General features: G+C 49.7%; 1 protein-coding gene across 1 annotated transcript in view; it reads left to right on the forward strand.

Annotated features, from left to right (window-relative positions):
• Positions 1-13425, forward strand: part of LOC115126338 (dual specificity mitogen-activated protein kinase kinase 5-like) — a 52873-nt gene that overhangs the window by 5610 nt on the left and 33838 nt on the right. The window contains exons 2-4 of the mRNA XM_065015681.1: positions 887-945; positions 1867-1921; positions 9820-9884. Of these exons, the coding sequence (XP_064871753.1) occupies positions 932-945; positions 1867-1921; positions 9820-9884 (134 nt within the window). The 5' untranslated portion in view covers positions 887-931. The remainder of the gene's footprint in view (positions 1-886; positions 946-1866; positions 1922-9819; positions 9885-13425) is intronic.

The following is a 13425-nucleotide window of genomic DNA, read 5'->3' on the forward strand; positions in this document are numbered from 1 at the left end:
CTCCTCTATCTCTCTCTCTCTCCCTGTCTCCCCTCGTTCTCTCTCCTCTATCTCTCCCTGTCTCCCTCGTTCTCTCTCCTCTATCTCTCCCTGTCTCCTCGTTCTCTCTCCTCTATCTCTCCCTGTCTCCCTCGTTCTCTCTCCTCTATCTCTCTCCCTGTCTCCTCGTTCTCTCTCCTCTATCTCTCTCCCTGTCTCCCTCGTTCTCTCTCCTCTATCTCTCTCCCTGTCTCCCTCGTTTCTCTCTCCTCTATCTCGCTCCTGTCTCCCTCGTTCTCTCTCCTCTATCTCGCTCCCTGTCTCCTCGTTCTCTCTCCTCTATCTCTCTCCCTGTCTCCCTCGTTCTCTCTCCTCTATCTCTCTCCCTGTCTCCCTCGTTTCTCTCTCCTCTATCTCGCTCCCTGTCTCCCTCGTTCTCTCTCCTCTATCTCGCTCCCTGTCTCCCTCGTTCTCTCTCCTCTATCTCTCTCCCTGTCTCCCTCGTTCTCTCTCCTGTCTCCCTCGTTCTCTCTCCTGTCTCCCTTGTTCTCTTTCCTGTCTTCCTGGTTCGCTCTCCTCTATCTCTCTCTCTCCCTCTCCCTAGTTTTCTCTCCTGTCTCCCTCGTTCCTTCTGTCTCTCTCTGTCTCCTCATTCTCTATCTTTCTCTCTTATACTCTCTCTCTCCTGCTCTCTCCTCTCTCTCAAGCTACTCCTCCCCTCTCTCTCTTTCTCTCTAACAAAAGTCAATTAACCCTCAGTTTGAACTAAGAGAAAAAGAGAGCAAAGAGAGAGATTGTGTTGTGTTGAGTCAGTCAATGGGTTCATTAGAAGGCCTGTGTGCTTGCTGCCTGCCTGGCTGGCTGTTGGCCTTGCCAACTTATTGTCTCTGTCTCTTTTTGACTGCAGGTGAACACAAGGCCCAATGACTGTTCCCCCGCCGCCATCGGCTCTATGCCCAACAATAGGTGAGGAGTCTGGAGGGTTAAGGCCCAACTGCCTGGGGGTGGATGGAGGAGGGATGGATGGGGAATGTTTGAAATGCCGGTGGATGGATAGATGGGTGAATGAGTGTGTTGGTAGATGGATATATGGGTGAATGAGTGCGTTGGTGGATGGATAGATGGGTGAATGAGTGCGTTGGTGGATGGATAGATGGGTGAATGAGTGCGTTGGTGGATGATAGATGGGTGAATGAGTGCGTTGGTGGATGGATAGATGGGTGAATGAGTGCATTGGTAGATGGATAGATGGGTGAATGAGTGTGTTGGTGGATGGATAGATGGGTGAATGAGTGCGTTGGTGGATGGATATATGGGTGAATGAGTGTGTTGGTGGATGGATAGATGGGTGAATGAGTGTGTTGGTGGATGGATATATGGGTGAATGAGTGTGTTGGTGGATGGGTGAATGAGTGCGTTGGTAGATGGATAGATGGGTGAATGAGTGCATTGGTGGATGGATAGATGGGTGAATGAGTGTGTTGGTGGATGATAGATGGGTGAATGAGTGCATTGGTGGATGGATATATGGGTGAATGAGTGCGTTGGTAGATGGATAGATGGGTGAATGAGTGTGTTGGTGGATGGATAGATGGGTGAATGAGTGCGTTGGTGGATGGATAGATGGGTGAATGAGTGCGTTGGTGGATGGATAGATGGGTGAATGAGTGTGTTGGTGGATGGATATATGGGTGAATGAGTGCGTTGGTGGATGGATAGATGGGTGAATGAGTGCGTTGGTGGATGGATAGATGGGTGAATGAGTGCGTTGGTGGATGGATAGATGGGTGAATGAGTGCGTTGGTAGATGGATATATGGGTGAATGAGTGCGTTGGTGGATGGATATATGGGTCTTTTGACTGAATCCAGATGTTGTCATTTTTCAGTCCCAGTCTAAAGAAGTCCTCCGCAGAACTAAAGAAGATTTTGACTAATGGACAGGTATTGTATTTCTCCCCCTTCTGAACTAACACACACGTGTCCCCAATGGCTGTCCTCAGGGCCTTGGCCTGCACCCTGTTAGTCCCTGTCCTCAGGGCCTTGGCCTGCACCCTGTTAGTCCCTGTCCTCAGGGCCTTGGCCTGCACCTTGTTAGTCCCTGTCCTCAGGGCCTTGGCCTGCACCCTGTTAGTCCCTGTCCTCAGGGCCTTGGCCTGCACCCTGTTAGTCCCTGTCCTCAGGGCCTTGGCCTGCACCCTGTTAGTCCCTGTCCTCAGGGCCTTGGCCTGCACCTTGTTAGTCCCTGTCCTCAGGGCCTTGGCCTGCACCCTGTTAGTCCCTGTCCTCAGGGCCTTGGCCTGCACCTTGTTAGTCCCTGTCCTCGGGGCCTTGGCCTGCACCCTGTTAGTCCCTGTCCTCAGGGCCTTGGCCTGCACCCTGTTAGTCCCTGTCCTCAGGGCCTTGGCCTGCACCCTGTTAGTCCCTGTCCTCAGGGCCTTGGCCTGCACCCTGTTAGTCCCTGTCCTCAGGGCCTTGGCCTACACCCTGTTAGTCCCTGTCCTCAGGGCCTTGGCCTGCACCCTGTTACATCCTGTTATAGAAGACACATCATGTCCCTGTCCTCAGGGCCTTGGCCTGCACCCTGTTACATCCTGTTATAGAAGACACATCCTGTCCTCAGGGCCTTGGCCTGCACCCTGTTACATCCTGTTATAGAAGACACATCATGTCCCTGTTATAGAAGACACATCATGTCCCTGTTATAGAAGACACATCATGTCCCTGTTATAGAAGACACATCATGTCCCTGTTAGTGAGTGTTGTCCTGTTATAGAATACACATCATGTCCCTGTTAGTGAGTGTTGTCCTGTTATAGAAGACACTTCATGTCCCTGTTAGTGAGTGTTGTCCTGTTATAGAAGACACATCATGTCCCTGTTATAGAAGACACATCATGTCCCTGTTATAGAAGACACATCATGTCCCTGTTAGTGAGTGTTGTCCTGTTATAGAAGACACATCATGTCCCTGTTATAGAAGACACATCATGTCCCTGTTAGTGAGTGTTGTCCTGTTATAGAAGACACATCATGTCCCTGTTATAGAAGACATCATGTTCCTGTTAGTGAGTGTTGTCCTGTTATAGAAGACACTTCATATCCCTGTTATAGAAGACACTTCATGTCCCTGCTATAGAAGACACATCATGTCCCTGTTATAGAAGACACATCATGTCCCTGTTAGTGAGTGTTGTCCTCTTATAGAAGACACATGTCCCTGTTAGTGAGTGTTGTCCTGTTATAGAAGACACATCATGTCCCTGTTATAGAAGACACATCATGTCCCTGTTATAGAAGACACATCATGTCCCTGTTAGTGAGTGTTGTCCTGTTATAGAAGACACATGTTCCTGTTAGTGAGTGGTGTCCTGTTATAGAAGACACATCATGTCCCTGTTATAGAAGAGACATCATGTCCCTGTTATAGAAGACACATCATGTCCCTGTTACCAGTGGCCGGTCATTGATTTCCTCTGAAACTGCTGCCCACTTCCTGTTTCACCGCCTGCCCCGTCGACATCTTTATCCCAACCTACTGGATAGATATTCATTGTCTTAGCTGAGCGCTGTTGCCTAGGACACACTCACACACGTAGAAAAAGGCCAGGCAAAGTGTGTCAAGCAGACAATTAAGCCCAGCCACTTCCCGATGTCGCCTGTAACACATTGGTCTAATGGAGCCATACCCCCTCTCTCCCTTTCTCCCTCTCGCTGTCTCTCTCTCTGACACCTGACAAGTATCTCCCCCTCCTGCTCTCTCTGTCTCTGACACCTGACAAGTATCTCTCCTCCTGATCTCTCTGTCTCTGACACCTGACAAATATCTCTCCCCTCCTGCTCTCTCTCTCTCTCTCTCTCTCTGACACCTGACAAGTATCTCTCCCCTCCTGCTCTCTGTCTCTGTCACCTGACAAGTATCTCTCCCTCCTGCTCTCTCTCTCTGTCACCTGACAAGTATCCCCCTCCTGCTCTCTCTCTGTCTCTGTCACCTGACAAGTATCTCTCCCCTCCTGCTCTCTCTCTCTCTCTGTCTCTGACACCTGACAAGTATCTCTCCCTCCTGCTCTCTCTGTCTCTGTCACCTGACAAGTATCTCCCCCCTCTCTCTCTCTCTCTCTCTCTCTCTCTCTCTCTCTCTCTCTCTCTGTCTCTGACACCTGACAAGTATCTCCCCCTCCTTTCCTCTCTCTCTCTCTCTCTCTCTCTCTCTCTCGTTCTCTGACACCTGACAAGTATCTCCCCCTCCCATGTAACCCAATCAATGGGGCTGAATTGGAGTAGGTGGTGGTGGTGCTGGGTCATTTTTAACCCCCAGTGTAGCCCCTTTCCCCTGGCCAAAATGAACCTTGACAGCAGGCCATTGACTTGATATCATGCTGGTCTCAGCAGCACAAACAAGCATCTGCCCACACAATCAGGCTATTGACAAGCCTGCTAGCCAGGACCAGCCCCTACCCCATCCACCTAACAGATGTCTCTATCTAATACAGGGTTATGAGATATAAATATTTATCTGATAGCTGTCATGGGGTTTAAATGGGAAGGGTGTTGGGAGATTGGGGGTTGTTGTAGGTATTGATGAAGTGACAAGGGTCACGCCAGCCGAGGACGTGTCTTTATTAGGCTATAGACTTTATAAAAAAAGGCTGAACTGAGCCCGTGTCCTCACTCACAACAGAGCTGGTAACCTGGGATGGCTCGGGGGTTGTTTCAGTGTGTTTTGTCCTGAAGCAGAGCAGAATGTGTGTATAAGGTTGATTAAATAATAAGCTGATGGAAACGGACAATTTTATGCGTATGAATTACCAGGCTCTTCATTAAAACACTCACGACAGGTGTGATGGAGAAAGCTAATTGGCTCTTCATTAAAACACTCACGACAGGTGTGATGGAGAAAGCTAATTGGCTCTTCATTAAAACACTCACGACAGGTGTGATGGAGAAAGCTAATTGGCTCTTCATTAAAACACTCACGACAGGTGTGATGGAGAAAGCTAATTGTCTCTTCATTAAAACACTCACGACAGGTGTGATGGAGAAAGCTAATTGGCTGTAAGATTTCAGAAATGTCGACAAAACTAAATGCGTTGGACAAGAGCGGATCATTTCAGTGAAATAGATTCTGCTTCATATTTTGGTGGAGATGCTCCTGTATTGCTAGAACAACATCATGTTGTGCTGCTGTGTGGTCCTTTCCCGCTACGACCCTGGAAAAGCAGGAAGTGTTTATTTGACTACAGGTGAAATAAGTTATGATGAACTTCTCAAGGTGGTGAATGTGTGGTGATGAGCTTCATGCTAATTTCCAGGAAATAGGCCTATCTGGGGTATTCATTTCCAGGAAATAGGCCTATCTGGGATATTCATTTCCAGGAAATAGGCCTATCTTGGGATATTCATTTCCAGGAAATAGGCCTATCTTGGGATATTCATTTCCAGGAAATAGGCCTATCTTGGGATATTCATTTCCAGGAAATAGGCCTATCTTGGGATATTCATTTCCAGGAAATAGGCCTACCTTGGGATATTCATTTCCAGGAAATAGGCCAGGAAATATATCTTAGGATATTCATTTCCAGGAAATAGGCCTATCTGGGATATTCATTTCAGAAATAGGCCTATCTGGGATATTCATTTCTTGGGATATTCAGGAAATAGGCCTATCTGGGATATTCATTTCCAGGAAATAGGCCTATCTGGGATATTCATTTCCAGGAAATAGGCGTTATCATGGATATTATTTGTAGGCTATACTGGTGACATCATGGTGCTTGGCTGCCATTTTGAAAAATAAAAAATGATATTTTGTCTCCTCATGAAAAAAGCTTATCCACTTTATCTGCCAAGTGAGCATGTGCCAAGACCAGATCACTATCTGCCAAGTGGGAATGTGCCAAGACCAGATCACTATCTGCCAAGTGGGAATGTGCCAAGACCAGATCACTATCTGCCAAGTGGGAATGTGCCAAGACCAGATCACTATCTGCCAAGTGGGGAATGTGCCAAGACCAGATCACTCTATCTGCCAAGTGGGAATGTGCCAAGACCAGATCACTATCTGCCAAGTGGGAATGTGCCAAGACCAGATCACTATCTGCCAAGTGGGGAATGTGCCAAGACCAGATCACTATCTGCCAAGTGGGAATGTGCCAAGACCAGATCACTATCTGCCAAGTTGGGGAATGTGCCAAGACCAGATGGAAGCACATTGAATCTGGATCAAGTGCAAAACCATCGGTAGAGTTTGATAGCAAAACCTGTGTTTTATGATCGAGTTTAAGAGGAGATCATTGAACTGCTGTGTTTTATCTAAAAACGTTTGTAGCAAAACCATCGGTAGAGTTTAAGAGGAGATGGAAGCACATTGAACTGCTGTGTTTTATCTGAAGACGTTTGTAGCAAAACCATCGGTAGAGTTTAAGAGGAGATGGAAGCACATTGAACTGCTGTGTTTTATCTGAAGACGTTTGTAGCAAAACCATCGGTAGAGTTTAAGAGGAGATGGAAGCACATTGAACTGCTGTGTTTTATCTGAAGACGTTTGTAGCAAAACCATCGGTAGAGTTTAAGAGGAGATGGAAGCACATTGAACTGCTGTGTTTTATCTGAAGACGTTTGTAGCAAAACCATCGGTAGAGTTTAAGAGGAGATGGAAGCACATTGAACTGCTGTGTTTTATCTGAAGACGTTTGTAGCAAAACCATCGGTAGAGTTTAGAGGAGATGGAAGATTGACTGCTGTGGAAGACGTTTGTAGCAAAACCATCGGTAGAGTTTAAGAGGAGATTGAACTGCTGTGTTTTATCTGAAAAGCAAAACCGTTTGTAGCAAAACCATCTCGTTTGTAGCAAAACCAGAGTTTAAGAGGAGATGGAAGCACATTGAACTGCTGTGTTTTATCTGAAGACGTTTGTAGCAAAACCATCGGTAGAGTTTAAGAGGAGATGGAAGCACATTGAACTGCTGTGTTTTATCTGAAGACGTTTGTAGCAAAACCATCGGTAGAGTTTAGGAGAGGAGATGGAAGCACCATCGGTAGAGTTTAAGAGGAGATGGAAGCACATTGAACTGCTGTGTTTTATCTGAAGACGTTTGTAGCAAAACCATCGGTAGAGTTTAAGAGGAGATGGAAGCACATTGAACTGCTGTGTTTTATCTGAAGACGTTTGTAGCAAAACCATCGGTAGAGTTTAAGAGGAGATGGAAGCACATTGAACTGCTGTGTTTTATCTAAAAACGTAGAGTTTTGTAGCAAAACCATCGGTAGAGTTTAAGAGGAGATGGAAGCACATTGAACTGCTGTGTTTTATCTAAAGACGTTTGTAGCAAAACCATCGGTAGAGTTTAAGAGGAGATGGAAGCACATTGAACTGCTGTGTTTTAAGAGGAGATCTGAACTGCTGTGTTTTAGACGTTTGTAGCAAAACCATCGGTAGAGTTTAAGAGGAGATGGAAGCACATTGAACTGCTGTGTTTTATCTGAAGACGTTTGTAGCAAAACCATCGGTAGAGTTTAAGAGGAGAAACCATCGGTTTTAGAGTTTAGCAAAAAGAGGAGATGGAAGCACATTGAACTGCTGTGTTTTATCTAAAAACGTGTTTTTTTAGAAGCACTACGTCATTACAAACGTTTTTATTCACAACAAGTCCGTTTGATGGAAACCCCTCTGTCAGTGGAATGTCTTTCTCTGTGAATATTAGAATAGTGGCTGGATGGACACCTGGCTGGATGGGATGGACACCTGGCTGGATGGACACCTGGCTGGATGGACACCTGGCTGGATGAACACCTGGCTGGATGGACACCTGGCTGAATGGACACCTGGCTGAATGGACACCTGGCTGGATGGACACCTGGCTGGATGAACACCTGGCTGGATGGACACCTGGCTGGATGGACACCTGGCTGGATGGACACCTGGCTGGATGGACACCTGGCTGGATGGACACCTGGCTGGATGGACACCTGGCTGGAAGGACACCTGGCTGGAAGGACACCTGGCTGGATGGACACCTGGCTGGATGAACACCTGGCTGGATGGACACCTGGCTGGATGAACACCTGGCTGGATGGACACCTGGCTGGATGGACACCTGGTTGGATGGACACCTGGTTGGATGGACACCTGGCTGTGATGGACACCTGGCTGGATGGACACCTGGCTGGATGGACACCTGGCTGGAAGGACACCTGGCTGGATGGACACCTGGCTGGATGGACACCTGGCTGGATGGACACATGGCTGGATGGACACCTGGCTGGAAGGACACCTGGCTGGAAGGACACCTGGCTGGGAAGGACACCTGGCTGGATGGACACCTGGCTGGGACGGACACCTGGCTGGATGGACACCTGGCTGGATGGACACCTGGCTGGATGGACACCTGGCTGGATGGACACCTGGCTGGATGGACACCTGGTTGGATGGACACCTGGTTGGATGGACACCTGGCTGTGATGGACACCTGGCTGGATGGACACCTGGCTGGATGGACACCTGGCTGGAAGGACACCTGGCTGGATGGACACCTGGCTGGATGGACACCTGGCTGGATGGACACCTGGCTGGATGGACACCTGGCTGGAAGGACACCTGGCTGGAAGGACACCTGGCTGGATGGACACCTGGCTGGGAAGGACACCTGGCTGGATGGACACCTGGCTGGGACGGACACCTGGCTGGATGGACACCTGGCTGGATGGACACCTGGTTGGAAGGACACCTGGCTGGATGGACACCTGGCTGGATGGACACCTGGCTGGATGGACACCTGGCTGGATGGACACCTGGTTGTGATGGACACCTGGCTGGATGGACACCTGGCTGTGATGGACACCTGGCTGGATGGACACCTGGCTGGATGGACACCTGGCTGGAAGGACACCTGGCTGGAAGGACACCTGGCTGGATGGACACCTGGCTGGATGGACACCTGGCTGGATGGACACCTGGCTGGATGGACACCTGGCTGGAAGGACACCTGGCTGGAAGGACACCTGGCTGGATGGACACCTGGCTGGGAAGGACACCTGGCTGGATGGACACCTGGCTGGGACGGACACCTGGCTGGGACGGACACCTGGCTGGATGGACACCTGGCTGGATGGACACCTGGCTGGATGGACACCTGGTTGGAAGGACACCTGGCTGGATGGACACCTGGTTGGATGGACACCTGGCTGGATGGACACCTGGCTGGATGGACACCTGGCTGGATGGACACCTGGCTGGATGGACACCTGGTTGTGATGGACACCTGGCTGGATGGACACCTGGCTGTGATACTTTTATTCCGTGCAGCATACTATTTTTGGGGGGCTAGTAAATGCAGTGTGTGTGTGTGTGGTAACACCCCCTACCCTCCTCCCATCAGTCTGACAGGAGGAAACTTCTCCCCAGCCTCCCCTCCATGTCACACGGGGCCATGTTATATTACCCCGTTCTGACACCTTTTATCAACACAGGACTGGAACGACGACAGCAAACAAATCATCATTAAACTCTCCATCACTCCTCCCCCACCGCCCCCTACACACCATTGTCCTTTAGAAATTGGACAGCAAATGTTGTATTGATCTCGCTCTTCATTCTCTCTCTCTCTCTCCCTCTCCCTCTTCTCTCTCCCCTCTCTCTCTCCCTCTGAACTTGGGATGACCTGAATGCCTGTTTCTGTATATGGCCTCCAGTAACATTCCTCTCTCTCGATCTCGCTCTCCTCTTTCTCTCTCCTCTCTCCTCCTCTCTCTCTCCTCCCTCCGTCCCTTTTTAAATCTCCATTGACATCTCTATCTTCTATCTCCTATCCTATTAGTATTGATCTCCGTTTGTGCCTCTATAGATCAATGGCCAAGACATACAATACCAGGAGCAGCTTGGCCATGGAAACGGAGGGACCGTGTACAAGTAGGTGCCTGTCTGTACTTTACTGTCGGCCTTCGTGCCAACACTGGTAGGTATAACAGTAAGAATGGTGTTGAGAGAAGAGACATGGTGGGAGTACGGGCTTCTCAGTGAAGGGTAGAGAGAAGAGACATGGTGGGAGTACGGGCTTCTCAGTGAAGGGTAGAGAGAAGAGACATGGTGGGAGTATGGGCTTCTCAGTGAAGGGTAGAGAGAAGAGACATGGTGGGAGTACGGGCTTCTCAGTGAAGGGTAGAGAGAAGAGACATGGTGGGAGTACGGGCTTCTCAGTGAAGGGTAGAGAGAAGAGACATGGTGGGAGTACGGGCTTCTCAGTGAAAGGTAGAGAGAAGAGACATGGTGGGAGTACGGGTCAGTGAAGGGTAGAGAGAAGAGACATGGTGGGAATACGGGCTTCTCAGTGAAAGGTAGAGAGAAGAGACATGGTGGGAGTACGGGCTTCTCAGTGAAGGGTAGAGAGAAGAGACATGGCTGAGTACGGGCTTCTCAGTGAAGGGTAGAGAGAAGAGACATGGCTGGAGTACGGGCTTCTCAATGAAGGGTAGAGAGAAGAGACATGGCTGGAGTACGGGCTTCTCAGTGAAGGGTAGAGAGAAGAGACATGGTGGGAGTATGGGCTTCAGTGAAGGGTAGAGAGAAGAGACATGGTGGGAGTATGGGCTTCTCAGTGAAGGGTAGAGAGAAGAGACATGGCTGGAGTACGGGCTTCTCTGTGAAGGGTAGAGAGAAGAGACATGGCTGAGTATGGGCTTTCAGTGAAGAGTAGAGAGAAGAGACATGGCTGGAGTATGGGCTTCTCAGTGAAGGGTAGAGAGAAGAGACATGGCTGGAGTACGGGCTTTCTGTGAAGGGTAGAGAGAAGAGACATGGTGGGAGTATGGGCTCTCAGTGAAGGGTAGAGAGAAGAGACATGGTGGGAGTAATGGGCTTCTCAGTGAAAGGTAGAGAGAAGAGACATGGTGGGAGTATGGGCTTCTCAGTGAAGGGTAGAGAGAAGAGACATGGTGGGAGTATGGGCTTCTCAGTGAAGGGTAGAGAGAAGAGACATGGTGGGAGTACTGGCTTCTCAGTGAAGGGTAGAGAGAAGAGACATGGCTGGAGTACGGGCTTCTCAGTGAAGGGTAGAGAGAAGAGACATGGCTGGACACGGGCTTCTCAATGAAGGGTAGAGAGAAGAGACATGGCTGGAGAACACGGGCTTCTCAGTGAAGGGTAGAGAGAAGAGACATGGCTGGAGTATGGGCTTCTCAGTGAAGGGTAGAGAGAAGAGACATAGCTGAGTACGGGCTTCTCTGTGAAGGGTAGAGAGAAGAGACATGGTGGGGAGTATGGGCTTCTCAGTGAAGGGTAGAGAGAAGAGACATGGTGGGAGTATGGGCTTCTCAGTGAAGGGTAGAGAGAAGAGACATGGCTGGAGTATGGGCTTCTCAGTGAAGAGTAGAGAGAAGAGACATGGCTGGAGTATGGGCTTCTCAGTGAAGATAGAGAGAGAAGAGACATGGCTGGAGTATGGGCTTCTCAGTGAAGGGTAGAGAGAAGAGACATGGCTGGAGTACGGGCTTCTCAGTGAAGGGTAGAGAGAAGAGACATGGTGGGAGTATGGGCTTCTCAGTGAAGGGTAGAGAGAAGAGACATGGTGGGAGTATGGGCTTCTCAGTGAAGGGTAGAGAGAAGAGACATGGTGGGAGTATGGGCTTCTCAGTGAAGGGTAGAGAGAAGAGACATGGCTGAGTATGGGCTTCTCAGTGAAGAGTAGAGAGAAGAGACATGGCTGGAGTATGGGCTTCTCAGTGAAGGGTAGAGAGAAGAGACATGGCTGGAGCACGGGCTTCTCAGTGAAGGGTAGAGAGAAGAGACATGGTGGGAGTATGGGCTCTCAGTGAAGGGTAGAGAGAAGAGACATGGTGGGAGTATGGGCTTCTCAGTGAGGGGTCGAGAGAAGAGACACGGGCTTCTCAGTGAAGGGTAGAGAGAAGAGACATGGTGGGAGTACGGGCTTCTCAGTGAAGGGTAGAGAGAAGAGACATGGCTGGAGTACGGGCTTCTCAGTGAAGGGTAGAGAGAAGAGACATGGTGGGAGTATGGGCTTCTCAGTGAAGGGTCGAGAGAAGAGACATGGTGGGAGTATGGGCTTCTCAGTGAAGGGTAGAGAGAAGAGACATGGCTGGAGTACGGGCTTCTCAGTGAAGGGTAGAGAGAAGAGACATGGCTGGAGTACGTGCTTCTCAGTGAAGGGTAGAGAGAAGAGACATGGCTGGATGGGCTTCTCAGTGAAGGGTAGAGAGAAGAGACATGGCTGGAGTATGGGCTTCTCTGTGAAGGGTAGAGAGAAGAGACATGGTGGGAGTATGGGCTTTCAGTGAAGGGTAGAGAGAAGAGACATGGTGGGAGTATGGGCTTCTCAGTGAAGGGTAGAGAGAAGAGACATGGTGGGAGTATGGGCTTCTCAGTGAAGGGTAGAGAGAAGAGACATGGCTGGAGTATGGGCTTCTCAGTGAAGGGTAGAGAGAAGAGACATGGTGGGAGTAATGGGCTTCTCAGTGAAGGGTAGAGAGAAGAGACATGGTGGGAGTACGGGCTTCTCAGTGAAGGGTAGAGAGAAGAGACATGGTGGAGTACGGGCTTCTCAGTGAAAGGTAGAGAGAAGAGACATGGTGGGAGTATGGGCTTCTCAGTGAAGGGTAGAGAGAAGAGACATGGTGGGAATACGGGCTTCTCAGTGAAAGGTAGAGAGAAGAGACATGGTGGGAGTACGGGCTTCTCAGTGAAGGGTAGAGAGAAGAGACATGGCTGGAGTACGGGCTTCTCAGTGAAGGGTAGAGAGAAGAGACATGGCTGAGTACGGGCTTCTCAATGAAGGGTAGAGAGAAGAGACATGGCTGGAGTACGGGCTTCTCAGTGAAGGGTAGAGAGAAGAGACATGGTGGGAGTATGGGCTTCTCAGTGAAGGGTAGAGAGAAGAGACATGGTGGGAGTATGGGCTTCTCAGTGAAGGGTAGAGAGAAGAGACATGGCTGGAGTACGGGCTTCTCTGTGAAGGGTAGAGAGAAGAGACATGGCTGGAGTATGGGCTTCTCAGTGAAGAGTAGAGAGAAGAGACATGGCTGGAGTATGGGCTTTCAGTGAAGGGTAGAGAGAAGAGACATGGCTGGAGTACGGGGCTTCTCTGTGAAGGGTAGAGAGAAGAGACATGGTGGGAGTATGGGCTTCTCAGTGAAGGGTAGAGAGAAGAGACATGGTGGGAGTACGGGCTTCTCAGTGAAAGGTAGAGAGAAGAGACATGGTGGGGAGTATGGGCTTCTCAGTGAAGGGTAGAGAGAAGAGACATGGTGGGAGTATGGGCTTCTCAGTGAAGGGTAGAGAGAAGAGACATGGTGGGAGTACGGGCTTCTCAGTGAAGGGTAGAGAGAAGAGACATGGCTGGAGTACGGGCTTTCAGTGAAGGGTAGAGAGAAGAGACATGGCTGAGTACGGGCTTCTCAATGAAGGGTAGAGAGAAGAGACATGGCTGGAGTACGGGCTT

This window comes from Oncorhynchus nerka, unplaced genomic scaffold (assembly GCF_034236695.1).
Source record: "Oncorhynchus nerka isolate Pitt River unplaced genomic scaffold, Oner_Uvic_2.0 unplaced_scaffold_1357, whole genome shotgun sequence".
NCBI classification, from domain to species: domain Eukaryota; kingdom Metazoa; phylum Chordata; class Actinopteri; order Salmoniformes; family Salmonidae; genus Oncorhynchus; species Oncorhynchus nerka.